The sequence below is a fragment of the Calonectris borealis genome, chromosome 1 (genome assembly GCF_964195595.1).
Source record: "Calonectris borealis chromosome 1, bCalBor7.hap1.2, whole genome shotgun sequence".
Classification (NCBI taxonomy): Eukaryota; Metazoa; Chordata; class Aves; order Procellariiformes; family Procellariidae; genus Calonectris; species Calonectris borealis.
In genome coordinates, this window is record NC_134312.1 from 61,971,396 (window position 1) to 61,989,509 (window position 18,114).

Sequence of the window (18,114 nt, forward strand, 5' to 3'; positions counted from 1 at the left end):
GCGGGGGAAGGGGGGCAGCGGGGCGCCGCCGCGGGTCACGTGACGGTGGTGGGGCAGGCGCCCGGCGGGGCCCCGTGCCCGTTCGTGTCGGTTACCCCCGCCCCTGAGAGGGGCTCCGACCGCCAGTCTTCTCCACGCGGCGGCCGGGGAAGGCGGGGATCGGATGCTGGGTGCTGGCCTGCTCCCGCTCGGTGGCGGGGGCCGGCCGAGAGGCGCAGCGCAGGAGCTGCGTCTTGTCCCCGGCCGGGGCGGGGACTTGGAGGCCCTGGGCTGTGCCACGGCCGCCTCTGCCACAGGCCTCCCTCCGCACGGCTCCCTCCGCCCTTCGGGCGCTCCCGCTCTCGGCTTTGGTTCGGAGGGAGTCCTGTCAGGGGGCTGCTGGCTGCCGCCGCGGGCTGCTGGGGTGCTCGGGTCCGCAGGGATGTGGCGTGGGCTATTTAGCTTAGGGCAGTCAGCTCTGCGTTCAAACCCTCAGAAATGTGTGGGAGGTTTTTTTCGTTGTTGTTGTTTAACTTGGGAGGCATGCTGCCTGCGAGGTATGCGTCTTGAGAAAGAAATGAGTTGCTGTTTAAACACTGAAGGTTGAGATTAGAAACCAAGGTTTCAGTTCTTCAGTTAACAGCGGATGATCTGAGTAAACCCGAAGATCTCGTTCTGCAGGACAGAAGCTGCTCTCTTTCCTGTGTGAGGGGGTTGTTAAGTGAGAATATAAACGTGAGGCCGAGGGAAATCCAGAGAAGGTGCTACTGGGTTGCCGGTAATCCAGGGGTTGCTGCCAGGTGAAGCAGATGGTCCCAATGCTGCATGCTCGTACAGCTGTGCGCTTCTTAGATCTGTTCAGGATGCACATAGACATGGAAGGGAGATGAAAAAAACGGGTAGATTTTGATGAACGCAGATTTAATACAGCTTAAAAAAAATACCGTAGTACAGAAAAAGTAGTAATAGTTGTGGCCATCTATGTGGAGAACATAACTGCATGTATAGCTCTTTATTTATTTTTCCTGCAGGCAGCTCTGCAAAAGATGGATTTCTGTACAAAATCAGACACAAATAATACAGTTTTGGCATGTTTGAGACATACAGTTGAAACCCCACATTTTCAGTTTCTCCAAAATGGAACAACAATCTTAATTTAAAACGCTTAAGATTTTTAAAACCTTGACTGAATACTTCTCATAAGTTTTGCACTGCCTCATGCTAAAAATATGAAAAATAGTTTAGAATTGAAGATGATTATTATTGTTATTCCTTTCAGTACTCATGAAAGTCTTGTGACAAAGCAGTGTTTTATCATATAGAAGGGAGGCTCCTAGAAGGGAGGGAGAGAATTTGAATAAAAAGTGGTGTAGAAATAAAACTGCAAAAGCATTCCAGGAGAGCTTAGGAGGCAGAGTATCAACACGTGCTGGTTACCTTTGAATCTAAACCAAACCTGTGGATTCAGATTCTCTTAACTGCACAAAGATTCAGAAATGAGATGATTCAAGTCAGAATGTATGTTCAGAGTTGAATTTTGCAAGTTTCCCTTAGCTTTTGACTTGTAAGAACTCTGCAAACAGACATTGGAAAAACTTTGGCTTTCAGTTTGACTTTGGCATGTTGTTGTTTGGCTCTTGCACACTAGTTATCTGTTCACATTTATGGTAAATAATGACTAGAAACCTAACCTGCAACTAGGCTGTTAAAGTAACTTCTGGAAGGGTTTGTTTCCTTCTCTTTCCCCCACCCCCTTAAGACTTTGTCTTATGGGATTTGTTTGCAATCTGCTAGCTGAAGCTCTGAGGCAAGTTTGCCAGATCTGGGGCTGCATCATCGTTCTGCACATCTGGAAGTGGTTTATGGGCTCTCATTCCTCCAGTGCGGTGTCTGGACTCTATGCTATTCCTCAGCAGCAGAGAAAGAAAAGAAAACCAGCACAACTCCAAAGTAAACTTTGAAGAGTTTGAAAAAGGAATTGAATCTTAAAACTGTTACTGTGCCCTGTAAGGCCCTTGCGTGGGGGACTTCAAAGGAGGATGATGGTCAAGGAAGCTTTGGCAAGAGTGCTTGCAGCTGTGGGCTATCTAGGATCCGAGTAAATAGCTCTACAGCTCTTCAGGAGAGAGGAGTCCCGAATACTGTGCTGCTTTGAAGAGGTAAAAAGACTAATTAAGCAGGAAATATCTGAGCAATAATGTCACTGTTTCTGAGCTTTCCCTTCTGCAGCCCCTCATTTTGTTACAGGATTTGGCAACTGAGTTAGGGACTGCCAGGTTCCAGGAACTAATGTCTACAGTCAGGAAAAACTGAGTATATATTTGCAGGGGAACAAATATTCCTCTCTTTCCTTAAAAATCAGTGGGTAATGAATCTAAGTTTCTGAGGCTTAAGAATGCTGTAGTTTTAGAACTCAAACTTGTATGAGAGTCCATCCAAGTTTGGATTTTAAAGTTTAGAACATGGTTCAGTTTATGTTGATTTAATAATTTCTGAAGATATCATGAGGCTGTGGCTATGCAGCTTTCATCTTGCAGTGATTGTCAATATCGTTTGTGTCTGTCATTACAAATCTTAATGAAAAGATAGTAGTCAGCTCTATGGAAATCAGTGGAAGGTTGCGATTAGCTAAAGTGGGGTTAGAAAGTTACTCCAAGGGTGTAGGGGGTTCTGTTGTCTCTCTGCTTATCTAAACAAGTAAACTTTTTTAATGGATAAGAAGATAATAGTTGCGCGTAATGCGTGAGAGAAGGGCTTTCCTAGCAGTGGTGTTTTTTTCAACCGATAAGCTTGATTTCCTCTCTGTGTAAATTAATGCCACATGAAGAGAGTGGGCTGCTGGAATGTAGATAAGTACTGCGGATGCAAAAGGACTCTCACTAAGATTTAGTCATCTGTTGGGACCTAAATACATACGAATATAAGTGGTTTGTAAACAAAGCCACATCTTAGCTTTTAAAAATATTTTTATTGTCATTTAACTTGTTAGTCAAAGTAGAGACTGATTTAGGATGTCGCCTGAACTTGAGCATTCACCAATGAGAGGTGGTCAGTTTTGTGACTCAGCTTTCAAGTATTCTTGCTGTTCCGTCTGCCTTCTCAAGGAGTCAGAATAAACTTCATTTTTTTGTTTGTGTAGAAACCATCATATATCCTTATCTATGCTGCAATGTGTCTGTATCTGTATGTATGGAAACAGGAAAAATTGGTTTCTGTCCTATATACAGCTACCACTGCGTAAAGGTTAGATCACATAGTTGTATTTTCCCCTCCCTGCCCCTCTCCCCAACTTCTGGTGCTGTTTTTTACTGTTGTTTTTTGTTTTGGTTCCTCTCCCCCGCCCCCAACAGTAGTTTTGGGTCCAGAATTCAAGTGAATGTTGTATTTCCCATAATCCTGTATTTTAGGGATTATGTTCTGTCCTCTCAGGCATAAAGTCATGGCCACTCTTGGGCCTGGTTTAGAAGTACAATTTTAGGGAATGCTACCTCATTTTCTTTAGCATCACAAATAGTTTGCTTAAATACAAGCCACATTGCACAAGCGCCCTCCTTACTGTTAGTGGAAGAATACTGCTGTTAGAAAATACTTTCACTATTGCTCTGAAATTTTCTGAGGGCCGGAAAGACACTGCTCCAGTATAAGATTCCTATATGTTTGGGAACAAACTCCAGCAAGAGATTAGTATTGTGATTGTTATGTTTTAGGTGAAATCAGAGATACATTTAAATGTATCTACAAGTTGCATCAGTGGGTGTTCTAATACTTCTTTGCACATTACTTTAAAATGTGTTAAAAAATCTTAGTTATTACTGATGTAGGTAACTGGATGGAATTTATTAAAATGCTGTTCTTTTCAACCTATTCATAGCTTAAATTAAAATATGTAATAGTTCTAGTGCAGAATATTAGTTATTTGTTCCAAATAAGTTATTTACAAAGATAGAATTCAGTTTTACTTTTACCAGGTTAACAGTAAAATTTGATGATGCAAAACCTTGTCCCTGAAATAATTAACTAGTATTCACTGCTGGTATTAATGATTTTTCTCTCTCGCTCTTTTTTTTTTTTTTTTTTTTTTCCCCCGCAGATCATAGTTCTCATCCAACAGGACACATGGCTCTTTTAAAGAAAAGTAAGAGAGATTAAAAACATTTGAAATATATACTTGTAAAAGAGGACAGAAATGTCAAATGCAATTTCTCATGCAACTGTTGCCACAGTTGCATGCAAATTTATAGTTCTAGTTTTGCTAAATTATGCTTAGCTTTTAGTAAACAAATAAGCCTTTTCCTGTTAACTAAGTCAGATAAGTACGGCCATAAATCCCATTAATTTAAAATTACTCACTGCTTTACTGCATGAGACTTTGGGGTGTGGAATTTCCCACTAAGAGTGCAGGTAGCTGCTGGTTTCATGTGGGTTGTGCCTAGAGCACTGAACTTGGCTTTTTGACATTAATCTGCACATTATTGCTGTTCATACTCGCATTTGAGGTGTGGCCCCAAGAAATTTGGGATTCTCATCAGCTGTCAGGGTCAGTGACTGAAAATGGACCGGTGTGTGCCTTCAGTTATGTACCCAAAATTTCCCTGAAGTCAATGGGCTGTTTCCTCAGCTGGTTTAAATTAGTGCAGGTTCAGTGACATATGTTTACCAATTTCAATTTATTCTCATGCCCAGTTCTGGCCAGTTGGCCCTTTTGTTTGAAATAGTTCAAAACTTTGTTCCCTTTGCTCTTTTTTACACCTTAAATACCTTTTATGGTGGTGCAAAAGTAACAAAGTAGTCCGATACAAAGAACTCCCATCATCAAAGTCACTGTTGATGATGGCAATGTATTCCTTCCCTGTTGTACTCAGTGAACTGTCCTGGTACCTGTTTATGGTTGGTTTATGTTGAATAACTTAAACTTGTACAAGACAGTCTGGTAGGAATTGCAAATCAGAATATACCGTAAGGTCTTTGCTGTTGTATGCTTAGTTTTGATTTTACTAATTAAAGTAACTGTGTCAAAATGGTTATGTATTTTCAAATATTTTGGAACATTTCTGGTTCCAAACCGGTAGCATGCTGCGTTTGTTTTTCTAGTATTTTTAGAGTTTTGCTCAAATACATCTTGAAGATCTGAACATTGAAATCGAAAAAATATTTCTCCTGTGTTTGAAGTTTTATCAGGGAAGCATGAGAGAAGGAAAGGGCTAGGTAAAAATAATTAACTCATGAAGTCCTGTAATCATAAAAAGGCAACAAACTAGCCAAGAAAAGAAGGTTCCAGGCTCCTGGTAAAATTCAGAAACATGAATTTCCTAGTATGGATAACCCATATATATTGGGAGCTTAATGATTTAGCGAGCAAATTATCCACGAAAATCAGATAGTTGGAAATTATTGTAATGGGGGAGAATAGTATTATGTTTTTAACATAAAATTTTTAGCTTGATCAAATAACAAGAAAAAGGGTAATTTGATAAACACAGCAAATACAGGTTATGATAGGTACTGGTTGCAAATTGGATTTTTTTTTAAAAAAGGTACTTGGGAATTAGCTATTATACTGATTGTTAACAAATTCTCCCTTTTGTTTCAGTTAACCAGATCTTACTGTTACTTCTTATATTAACTGTGTGCGCCATTCTGTATAACAAAGTTCACCAAGTGCCATCTGCATTAAAGAATGAAACAGGTAAATGACTTGTACTTGTGTTTCATTTATGTTGTTTTATATCCTTTATCTCTTCATTTGAACAGTGCTTTTTGTCCTTCTATTTGCCCTGCAGTAGATGAGCTACTCACACTGTTGCATGTGGTCTGGGATGTGGAATTTTTTGCTTCTGAATTACTTGAATAAAATAGTAGGAGATCGATAGTAATGACTAAGAATTGTCATTCTGATTCAAATTTTTATTCGGATGTCACTGATTTAGATGGAAGCTGGAGTATATCCTTATTTGTGCTGAACAGTGTTGGAGTTGTCAAGCGATAATAAACTTTGATCACAACTTGCCCCTTTGGGAATGTTCTTGGCCCACCTATTCATTTCAGATTACAGCAGAAGTTTTTGCTGGAAGTTTTATAGTGACAGAAACCCGCTAGGGTTGATATGGTTGGACTGGTATTAAATGTTTATACTAATAGCTTATTCACTGTTCCCAAGATAAATAAACTCTGTCTTGGTATAAACTTTTTTTTTCCCAGTATATTTTTCTGGGGGCGGTTATGAGTTTAATGATTATGTTTTAACCAGTATAAATATATCCGTATAAGTTCTGTAAGTTAATCAGTGCTAGGGATAAAAATCTTTCTTAGCAGTAATGTGAACTGATTCAGTATTGTTTAGATTTTTTTCCTTTTATCATTAGCAACTTCCTGCTGGTACAAAATTTTGCACTATTCCTTTCTGGACTGCTTCCCAAAGAAGTGAAGCTCATGCAATTGCACCATCTCTTCGACTTACCTCTTTCCTTTGATAATTTTGGAACCTATTGTTCAATTTGAACTAAATATAACTGAGAAGTAGAAGTCTCAAAGGTATTCAAACTTCTTCAGGTTTCATGTGAATAAGCAGCTACATGGAGGACAGGCTGAATTGTGCCCCTGCTGAGTAGAAGATGCCGAGAACTCTGTTTTATATTCTGTTTGGAGGCATCCAAGAGTCCAGTCAACCTGCATGTAGTTCTGGATTAGTGACAGCTCATGCTGTGTGCCTTGCCAGATGCGGATGTGTATAGGATGTGGTAAGGAAATGGGGTGATTGTGATACGATTCCACTGCTTATGGAACTACATACTCTTTCCTATGACCCAGATCTGATACAAAAAGATTCTTAATTTTCTATTATAATGCATAGTTTTGTTTCATGTAGTTGATTTGGAGAGTCCTGAGGAAATGGAAGAAGAAATCCCAGTCGTAATCTGCGCTGCTGCGGGCAGAATGGGTGCAGCTATAGCAGCAATCAGTAGCATCTACAGCAACACAGAGGCTAATGTTTTGTTCTACATAGTTGGGCTGAAGACTACCATCCCGCATATTCGGTATATACCAGCCTTATTTTGTTTCATGCTGTAGTTAGGACCAGGTTGTCGTTCTCCTTAGCATGGGCATAGACTTTGGAGGACTTTTCAGGGAAATGTTTCGGCCTTTTATTTAAGTGGTGCTATTGGTAGCAATCCCCAGGATTCTTTACGTGTAGGAAAAAGGACCATTTTGCCCTACGCAAGGCACTGACTGGTGTGAAATAGCCAGACCATGCCCATACCTATGCCTCTCTGCCTTTTGTAGATCAGCTGCAGAAGAGTCTGTAGTAAGGTAAGTGTATACATGCTTACTTGTCACAATCCTGCTTTGTGGCACTGCACTTACCTCTCATCTGGCGCTGTGTCTTAAGCTTCAGAGTAGAAAAACTTGCTGTTTAAAGCTAATTTCAGCTAAGGGGGTGTATTAAACATTATAAATAGAGGCCCAAAGAAGCTTGAATGAAAGCATGTTTGGGTGTTAAAATTTGCAAACATTGTCTAAAAGAGGAAGAAGGTGTGAATCAAAATTAAAGCAGATTTCTTAGCCGTTCTCACCTCTGGCTACTTCATTTCTGTAGCCTGACTACCCACAATTTGTGTCAAAGTGAAAAGATGTAATGAGTGGGGTTCCACAGGGAGTTTTTCCCATCCAGTTCATCAGTAACCTAGATAATAGAGTGGAGAACTGAATCTGCAGCTGGCATGAAGCTAGAAAAGAGACAGCAGATATATTGAGGACAAGAGTTGAAAATGAATTAATCATGATGAATTGGAAAAATGAACTGTAAAATGTGATGAAATTCAGAAGAGGTAGTGACAAGGTAATATAGGTGGGAATAGCTGATTGTATTGGCTCAGGGTGAAGCAGGAGTTCGGTAACGCTCATTTGGAAAACTACAGAATTATGACTGATAACTGACTACACTGATTCAAAAAAAAAAAAAGGCATGCATCATAGTGGATATACATGTTGATATGTATGACCACAGGACATCTGAGGAAACTTTTTCTAATCTTGCAAATATTATTAATGTCAGAAAAAGTGTGGTGTTTAGTTTTAGGTGCCATCAGGAAGGATTTAGAAGAGAGGTCAGAGGAGAAAATAAGCAATGGTGTCAAGAAATCTGACAAGATAATGAAAAAAATTAGTTTAGTCTAAAGAAAATATAGTTAGGAGGTGATGTGGCAGTCATCTTGAAGGACGTAAAACTGTAAAAGGGAGAAAACTAACCTCTGCTTTAAAAGCACAGTATGTAGGGTAAGAAAAAATGGTCTCTAACTGTAGCAAGAAAGCCTAGAAAAATAACATTTAATGCTAGTGATGGTGAAAGATGGGTTGTTTGGGCAACGTGGAGTCTCTGTTTTTGGCAGTGGTGTGGGATGTTTGCTTTGTTGCGTTTTTTGGGTGTTGGTTTTTTGTTTTGTTTGTTGTGGTTTTTTTAAGAACAGGTTAAACAAATGTCTGTGTGCAATAGCTGTAGACATAAGTGATTTTGTCTTGAGATAGAATAGATCGAGTGAGCTTTCAAGGTCTGTTATTATCCTATGAGTCTGTGAATTTAATACTGAAGTACTTGCCACACACTCAATATTTTTTTTTATCACTGCTTTTTTATCACAGAAAATGGATTGAAAATTCTAAACTGAAAGAAATAAAATTTAAGGTTGTGGAATTCAACCCTATGGTACTAAAAGGAAAAATCAGACAAGATGCATCGCGTCCTGAGTTACTGCAGCCTGTGAGTAAATGAACAATGCATAACAAATTTTCAGTGTTTTTAACGCTTATTACACGCTTTAAAATGTCCTAGATCTCTGTTCCATTACACAGGGGGCTGTAAGCCAGAAAAGCCACATCAGGTCCGAATGCTAAGACCTCACTCAAGAAGGAAAAGTGCACTATAGCAAGCTTCTTGCAGCTTGTCTGTCTTGCTGGGACCTCATTATTTGGTGGCATAAACTTGGTAATTTGAATGTGTCGTGTCTTTAAGAATATATTCACAGTTTATTAGAGGGAAGATCTAATAGTGTTCTTTGTGCCTCCATGATGCCGAGTTGGCCGCATGCTGCTGATGTCCGGGGTTAATTCAAAGGCTAATGACTGATCTAAATATTACTGGCTGTCAGAAAAGGCAAATCAGATGTTAGAAATTATTAGGAAAGGACTAAGGATCAAAATAGAGAACATCATTATGCCACAATACAAATGCATAGTTTTCCCTCACCCTAAATACTGTATGCAATCTTTGTCCCCTTATCTGAAAAAGATGTAGCACTACCGGAAAATGTTCAGGTCTGTTCAGAATGTCTGTTCTTCTCTGCACCTTTGACATTTCCAATATATGGAAAAGATTTCATGCAAGGAATCAGTGGGTTAAAACCGTTCAGCCTGGAAATTTGACTTCTAGCCTGAAAATAGTAGAGGAGTAGAGGTTTACAGAACTGAGTGGCATGAAGGACTGGATGGGAGATGGTTGCTCACTGTCTCTTCCAATGCAAGAACTAATGTCCATTACATTAAATTAGTAGGAGTCACAGTCAGAACAAACAAGAAATGCTGCATGTTTTTCATGCAGTGAGTACTGAGCCTCTAGAATTTCTTGCTGAAAGGTCTTGTGAATGTAAACGTTTACAGGGATTTAGTGAGGACTGAAGTTTATATTTAGACAGATCACATCTGGTTCAGGAAATCCCTTGAGCTGAAAATAGCTGAAAGCTAGGACAATACTTGGAGCAACTTTTCTGTATGCTTGCTCTATTCTTATTTTTCACTGAATGTCTGCTTAGGACAACTCCGAAGGCAGGTGCTGGGTAAAATGTTCTGAATCAGTATGGTGGTTCTTACATTCTCAGTCCCCTTTCCCTCTGCTGTGTTCTTTGTTGCTATTGTAGAAGTTGTTACCCCATGTCTGTGCCACCAGTCAAGTCATTCCTATAGAGTAGAATGATGACACTGTTAAATTTGAAGTGTTTTGTATGATGTATGCTGTAAAAATATATTAGGAAGAGCATTGCCAGCAGGTCCAGGAAGGTGAGCCTTCCTATTTACTCAGCACTTGTGAGGCTGCATCTGGAGTACTGTGTCAGTTCTGAGCTCCCCAGTACAAGAAAGGTACAGACTTCCTGGGGCGAGTCCAACACAGGGCTGCAAAGATGATTAAGGGACTGGAGCATCTTTCCTATGAGGGGAGGTTGAGAGAGTTGGGGCTGTTCAGCCTGGAGAAGAGAAGGCTCAGGAGGATCTTATCAATGTGTTTAAATACCCGAGGGGAGGGATGAATACAAGGGAGCCAGGCTCTTCTCAGTGGTGCCCACTGACAGGAGAAGAGGCAGTGGGCACAAATTAAAATACATGAAGATCCTTCTGGACACAAGAAAAAACTTTTTGGTTGTTTTATGGTGAGGATGGTCAAACACTGGAGCAGGTTGCCCAGAGAGGTTGTTGAGTCTCCATCTGTGGAGATACTCAAAACCTAACTGGGCTCAGTCCCAGGCAGCCTGCTCGAGTGGACCCTATTTGAGAAGAGCGTTTGGGTAAGATGATCTCGAAAGGCCCCTTCCAACCTAAATGATTCTGTGATTTTGTGAAGAAGCAACTGTTTTGGGCTGCTTGGTTAGGACCATAATAAATAAAAGAGGGATAAATGATAATATTAATGGGTTCAAGATACTAGCTGGGGGAGAGGAAGCAAATAATTGTTGGCTAGTCGAAGAGAGAAATTAAAACTGATTATTTATAGAGAAAGAAGCGTGAGACTACTACATTAAACAGCTTTACCATTTAGTCTTTACCTTTTTTTCTGTTTAATAGCTGAACTTCGTTCGATTTTATCTTCCTTTGCTTATCCAGAAACATGAGAAAGTAATATATTTGGATGATGATATCATTGTTCAAGGTAAGCTGTCATCCAAAAAGCAGTTTCTAGCAGAATTAAAATCAAAGTTATTGCAGCTTTTACAGTCGTTTGGAAATATGAGATATAATGGAAACTGAGGCAGCTGCTAGGAGTGTTGCACTCAGGAAAACTACAATTAATCTGTTTGTTTATTTAAAGAAAGTCTGAAGAAGAACTTCTCTCCATATATCTTTTGCGTAGTAGATCTTGATCAAAATTGTATGTATGGGTTTCATTTTAATTGAATATGGTCAATTGCTGAAAGGTACCATTTCACTTAGATGCTGCAATATTTATTGTTAAGTATGTGACGTATATTTCCTGCTAGTATTTGAATTCCCACAACACTACCAGTTCCTTATCCAGAATTGCTGTTCTTGAGAGCAAGAGGAATTTACTCAAATAAGAGGGTTAAAATGTGATTTCTGAGCATCTTCAGCTCAGAATCCATAGCAATTTGTAGGAATCGTGGTCAAAGATTTCAGAGTTCCTGGACAAATGGGAGCAGTTAGAAGACATTCAAATCCTGAAAAATCTTTTTTTTTCCATACAAAGAAATCTAATTAGAGGGGAGGTAGGGCTTTCTCTTTCATTAGGGATGTCAGCTTATATCAGCTGATGAGTCTTTCTGGAGCCGCAGGATAAAGGCGCAGTTTCACATTACAGCTCATGGTAGGCTGCTGCTGACGGAAGTGGCCTCTCCTGTCCCCAGGCAGCTCCTGTTACTTGTGTCATATCTACACTTGTGCAGCTGCAGAATAAGCTGATTCAGCTGGTTGACCTGGCAGAAGACTAGCAGTAGAAAAAAACCCGCAAAGCTTTTTTTTTTTTTTCTTCCCCTTTTTTGTTTCTTTGCTTCAGCCAGCCTAACTTGCTCACCCTTGGGCCACGCAATCATACGGCCCAGAAGAGGGTAATAGAGATGGACATGTGGGAGTGAGGCGGAGGGAGAGAGGGATCCTGCTCTGGCAGCCGCTCCCCATGTCTTAGCTGTAATGTGAGAGTCTGCTCTCTGTCAGATGCCTCTGAATGGGAGTGATTGAGACTTCTGACAGGGTAAGGAGTGAATGGGGTTTTCAGGGTTTAACTTCGGGATCGTTTATTTGTTGGTCATTGCTTTCTGCAAAGCAGCCAGAATGAAACATACTGAACTTGAGCTGTCAGCCCAGAATTGTTTGGTTTGATTTTTTTCTTCCTTTTTTCTTTTTCTGCTTTTCTCTTGAAAAGTAGAAGCTATTTAAAATCAGAAGAAAATACCTAGTAAGGCATGTTGATCTTCAACAATTAAGTGTTCCATTAATTCAAATTCTGTTTCTTGGCGGGACATGAGTCCTAAACCAAGTTTTCCAGCCAGCTGATGAGTTCAGACAAATCAATAATCTCTGCTTATTTCAGAAATAGTAGTTCCACTGTTTGCAGTATGGGGAATGTTTTCCGTTACTAGTCTTTTAATGAGCTCACCTCAGGCTACTGGGCTATATGTGGCCTGCCAAGAGCATTCATCTTACCTGTGACCGACCCATGCCCAGCAGCAAAGCTGGTAGCTGTAGCAGGTTTGGACGCAGACTCACTTAATTGCTGTGGCAGCGCTGTGCTTCCCACCCGCCCTAAAACTGTTCTGGCACATCATGGCTACCTGCTAGTCGGACGATGAGCGAGACGTTGTGCATTATATTATTTCCCTCCACCAGGAAGGAGCTGGGTGGTCTGTGAAGCCAGCAGGGATGGTCAGGTGTGACAGGCACATTTCAACTGGGCAGTGCTGGGAATCCAGGTGTCTTATTAGGAGGTATAAACACAATAACACCAGGAAAAACCTGATCTGTGCAAGAGATTCAAGTGGCACTTTTGTGGGACTTGAAGAAGCTCAGAAAAATGGCCTGTGCCCTCCTTCTCCAAAGGCAAGCGCTATGAATGCATAACTTTGTAACCAGGCTTCTTAACAGTGTAATCGGCTTCTGCTGTAGCTGATTTTGGACATTCAGACCAGAACATGGGTGTATTGAATACTGATGATAATAGCTAAAGATAGACCTTAGACATCAAGGTACAGGACTCAAATTTGTCCCATATTACAAAATTCAGCCTTTGTTAGTATCTGGGCTATCCCCTAAAATTGGTATGTTCGTAAGTAACACATAGGGTAACTGCTGTTCTCATATCAACTCTGTAGCAGTGAAGAAGTAGGTTTCTTCTTATGCTTCTGGCCTTTCTGTAATCAGGTGACATCCAGGAACTCTACGACACTAAGTTAGCTCCTGGACATGCTGCAGCTTTTTCAGATGATTGTGATCTGCCTTCTACACATGAAATGGTTAGAAGTGTAGGCATGCAGGTAAGATGCCATTTTGGAATTCTAATAATGAATGTATTTACCCATAAATGTGAGATGATTTGGTACATTTTCCCCAAAGTGAAAGTTGTTTTTTTTTTTGATAATTTTGTAACAGTTTTACAGGTAATTAAGAACTACTTTTTGTAGTAACTCTGTAATGCTATGCAGAGTTGTTTCCTGTAATAATTTAAATCTCTATTGTTCTTTGGATTCTACTAGATTATGTTTGGTATTTTGCTATCAGATCATAAGCACTTACAGAACATCTAATGAAGACAAAATATATGATATTTGTATTAGTCAAATTTGGAATGAAACTCAGAAACACAGGCTTAAAGGCTAATTCCCGAGCTGAGTCCCCCAGAATTGTCAGTGAGTCCCTCTAGCATTACAGCTGTACAAGCCTGATGCTACATCATTCAGAGTAAGCTACAGAAAGACAAGCATGTAGTGAGGGAAGAGCCTTATCAAACTCCCATGGAACAATACTATGGAAAAAGTAATTCAGTAGCTGGAAGTATCCTGCCTTTTAGCCTTGTGTCATATGGAAACCGAAACAGGTAACCATCATCTAGAAACTCAGCTTTGGGAGCGCGTATTTTGTCTCTATATGAGTGGTAGAGAGATGCATTTATGCATCTGTTCAATATCTTCATCAATGATCTGGACGAGGGGATCGAGTGCTCCCTCAGTAAGTTTGCAGACGACACCAAGTTGGGCGGGAGTGTTGATCTGCTGGAGGGTAGGAAGGCTCTGCAGAGGGACCTGGACAGGCTGGATCGATGGGCCGAGGCCAACTGTATGAGATTCAACAAGGCCAAGTGCCGGGTCCTGCACTTCGGCCACAACAACCCCAGGCAACGCTACAGGCTTGGGGAAGAGTGGCTGGAAAGCTGCCCAGAGGAAAAGGACCTGGGGGTGCTGGTTGACAGCCGGCTGAACATGAGCCGGCAGTGTGCTCAGGTGGCCAAGAAGGCCAACGGCATCCTGGCCTGTATCAGAAATAGTGTGGCCAGCAGGAGCAGGGAGGTGATCGTGCCCCTGTACTCGGCACTGGTGAGGCTGCACCTCGAATACTGTGTTCAGTTTTGGGCCCCTCACTACAAGAAGGACATGGAGGTGCTGGAGCGCGTCCAGAGGAGGGCAACGAAGCTGGTGAAGGGCCTGGAGCACAAGTCTTATGAGGAGCGGCTGAGGGAACTGGGGTTGTTTAGCCTGGAGAAGAGGAGGCTGAGGGGAGACCTCATCGCGCTCTACAACTACCTGAAGGGAGGTTGTAGCGAGGTGGGTGTTGGTCTCTTCTGCCAAGTAACTAGCGATAGGACAAGAGGAAATGGCCTCAAGTTGCGCCAAGGGAGGTTTAGATTGAACATTAGGAGAAATTTCTTTACTGAAAGAGTGGTCAGGCCTTGGAACAGGCTGCCCAGGGAAGTGGTGGAGTCACCATCCCTGGAGGTATTTAAAAGACGTGTAGATGAGGCCCTTAGGGACATGGTGTAGTGGGCATGGTGGTGTTGGGTTGACGGTTGGACACGATGATCTTAGAGGTCTTTTCCAACCTGTATGATTCTATGATTCTATAAGAGATTCATAGGGGATGAACATACCTTTTTTATTTCTTAGAACACATACATGGGATTCCTGGACTACAGAAAGCAAGCGATTAGAGATCTTGGCATCAGCCCCAGCACCTGCTCCTTTAATCCTGGAGTAATTGTTGCTAACATGACTGAATGGAAACATCAACGGATCACAAAGCAGTTGGAAAAGTGGATGCAAAGAAATGTAGAGTATGTATAGAAATCTAGCTTTGTGCTTTACTTCTAATACTCAGTTTAGTGTCTAATTTTCTGTTCATAAGCTCTTAACTCCAAGCAGCCTTTCTTTGAGATCTCATCAAGCGAAGTAATTCATGTTCCAGAATTTCCATCTGCTTAAATCTGACCAATCGTGTACCAGGAAATGGCCACCTGGAATTTTAGTCTTGTGTTTGATCACAAACCACGCTTAATCCCAAGGGACACTGAGAACACGTGTTTCTTGTGCTGGGTGACCAACCTGACCTGGGATCAAGCCACTTTACGATCTTCCCTTCCTGAGGCTGACTTAAAGGAGGAGGAATGTTTCCTTGTTTGTGTGGGGTCGCTCCTATTGTAATGTCAGCCAAACTGTAATTGGACACCATATTTCTTAAATACCAATAGAAAACACTTTTTTATAGATGAATGAAATTTGACATGAAAGATACCTTTTTGGCATTGACCATGAATAAGTCATGACACAGTGAAACAATCACTGTTCATTTTTTATGTTAGTTCACTCTTAACGTGTATTTGCAAACTTGACATTTACTTTCTTTCTCTGCAGAGGGTTAAATTTAAATTTAGTAAGGCTAAACTGAAACTGAATAGCTTGTGCTGTTGGACTATGTCCCTTACGTGTTAGTTCCAGAAATGAGCAGAGGAGAGACACAAATGATGAGCATGTGAAGGAATGAGAAGCCAAATGTCTCTTACTCTGCTTATGTAACATATCCTGACGAGCTATTGCTGTGCTGCTTGAGAGTTTGAAAAAACTCCATGGATATTACTGCAAATTTCATCTACAAAGATGATTTTATACCTTAATAACACATTCATGTTCCTTCTAGCTGGATTTTGAAACAACAGTGAAATAAACCGCTTAGCAGTTGGAACCCAGTTTTGAGGGGAGGTTATGATTTTTTTGTTCTGTAGCCTCTAAGCATCTCTCGGGACTTCCCAGGTGTCCTTGTTGGGCTGGCGGGTGGCACAGCGTCCCGTAGCTGGGGTGGCTTTGCCCACGTGCTGACTGGCCAGCCAGGCCCTCCGCACACTGTGGCCAGACATCTGGCTGCTACTTCCTAATGCCTCTCCCTACAGTGATTTGGCTTTGCTGAGCCCTGGATTTAGCACAAAATTCTTAGGTAATTGATATCCTTTAGATGTTAGTTTGTACTAACTAGACTTTGGCAAATCTGATTTAAAGTTAATTTATGGGTCTAAAGGCTGGGGGCGGAGGGGGAGAAAAACAGAGAGAGTGAAACACATGGAAACATGTAAATTTTCTTAAGAAACCAGGCTAAATTATGTTTGATTCCTTTATGTTAACAGCTTTTTTTCCTACCGTAAACTGTCAGCCTTGTAGACTATAGGCGGTGTGTAGAAGTAACTGGCGTCATGCAAGCAATTAACAGCACTAGGAAGGAGTATGCTGAAAATTGGCCTGTTCAAAATGATTTTGAATTTTGCCAGAATACTTATTTTTAATCTTCTGACTTTTGTATTAAAGACTTTTTGATTGAGATTTTGAATATTTTCTGCATTTTCTTTTTTTTTTTTTCCCCTTTTGAAGGGAAAACCTCTACAGCAGCACCCTTGGGGGAGGCGTGGCAACCTCTCCAATGCTGATCGTATTTCATGGAAGGTATTCCACTATTAATCCTATGTGGCACATAAGGCATCTTGGTAAGTTTGACTTCCCACCGTCTGCAGTTGAAACTAAAAGTGAGCGGTTTGTAAGATTCCAATATAGGGCCTTACGTTACTTTACCTCAATGCCTCAGATCCACAGTATGTAATCCCTGCTTCCCCCAACACCCATTAGTCCTGTGTTCTTCAGGGTAGGGTGGAATGTGGGGGGTCCCCATGGGTGTCATTATGCAAATATCTTCACAGGTCAAGAAAATAAAATAGTTGCACCCCTGCAAAAAACCCCAAACCCTAATAGTCATTAAACTGGATAAAAAGGAAAAAAACAAATACTAAGGACAGTTACATGTTTGAAGACCAGCTAACCTATATTGTCATAAACTATGGAAAGAATATATGAAAAATCTGAATATAGTGAGAGGCTGAAAAAAACCAGACATTCTTTTAGTAGGCACAGTGGAAGAAGATGGGATGCCTGGCAGTGCTTGTGTAGTCAACGTTCTGGAGGATGTAGTTACCTTTCACCCAGGAATGGTGAATTATCCTGGGAAAAAGGTAATGGCTTAGCTGGTGTAGTAAAATGAGTAGTAAAAGGATATTTTTTTTTTTTTTTTAAACCTCAGCTATGCCAAAATCTTGGAAGTGTTTAGAGAGAGGAAGCTTGCTGAGATTTTTTTTTTTCTAATTCTGCATCAGAGAGGCAGGAAGTTGAAAAAAGCTAGTCTATTGTACAACTAGTTGTCTATTAACAGGTGAAACCATACTAATCAGACTTTTAAAAAAAAATAACTGAATTTACCTCACTCCATAGTGTCAGTATTAAAAACTGTTGGTGTTTTTTTCTTTTTTTAAATGTACCCATGCAGGTTGGAGTCCTGATACCCGTTACTCAGAGCATTTTCTTCAAGAAGCTAAATTACTTCATTGGAATGGGAGATACAAACCTTGGGACTATCCCAGTGTTCACACTGATCTCTGGGAAAACTGGTTTATTCCTGACCCTTCAGGGAAGTTCAAATTAACTCGTCCCGATAGCTGATACTGAAACCACTTAAATGCATTCATACATGATGTTTTGCAGTATGTAATAGTTTGAGATGCAACATGTTGTATAATTAACTGATTTTAGAAAACTAAGTATTTGTTAGATGTATGAATAAATGATGATCAGTTTTGTGTGCTTATGGCTGGAGAGGGAGGCTGGAGTAACAGTTACACGATTCAGATTATCTTGACTTTCATGTGAGGCGAGGAAACAAGTTTACTTGACAATGAAGTATTTTCATTAAACGTTTACAGAGGTGAAATTCGGTGCCAGACAGTGTGTTTTAATGTAAGGTCTTTATAAATGTCTGCTAGTAGAAAAACCTACGCAGGAAATACCTGTAGTATTACATACAAGGTGTCTAGCCCACATTACCCAGTGTGAAATGAAAACT

General features: G+C 40.8%; 1 protein-coding gene across 2 annotated transcripts; it reads left to right on the top strand.

The window, feature by feature from the left end:
* Positions 1-27: 27 nt before the first annotated feature.
* Positions 28-17,982, top strand: GLT8D2 (glycosyltransferase 8 domain containing 2). Of its 2 annotated transcripts, XM_075157344.1 has the most exons (10): positions 28-2,138; positions 4,070-4,114; positions 5,570-5,665; positions 6,845-7,013; positions 8,617-8,734; positions 10,807-10,891; positions 13,114-13,226; positions 14,850-15,016; positions 16,599-16,711; positions 17,542-17,982. In XM_075157344.1, the coding sequence occupies exons 2-10, from the start codon at positions 4,096-4,098 to the stop codon at positions 17,712-17,714; spliced, it is 1,053 nt and encodes a 350-aa protein (XP_075013445.1). In that variant the 5' UTR covers positions 28-2,138; positions 4,070-4,095; the 3' UTR covers positions 17,715-17,982. The 2 variants fall into 2 exon arrangements, with proteins under 2 accessions (XP_075013445.1, XP_075013451.1); XM_075157350.1 differs by lacking the exons at positions 28-2,138; positions 4,070-4,114; positions 5,570-5,665 and adding an exon at positions 6,600-6,716.
* The last annotated feature ends 132 nt before the right edge of the window (positions 17,983-18,114 follow it).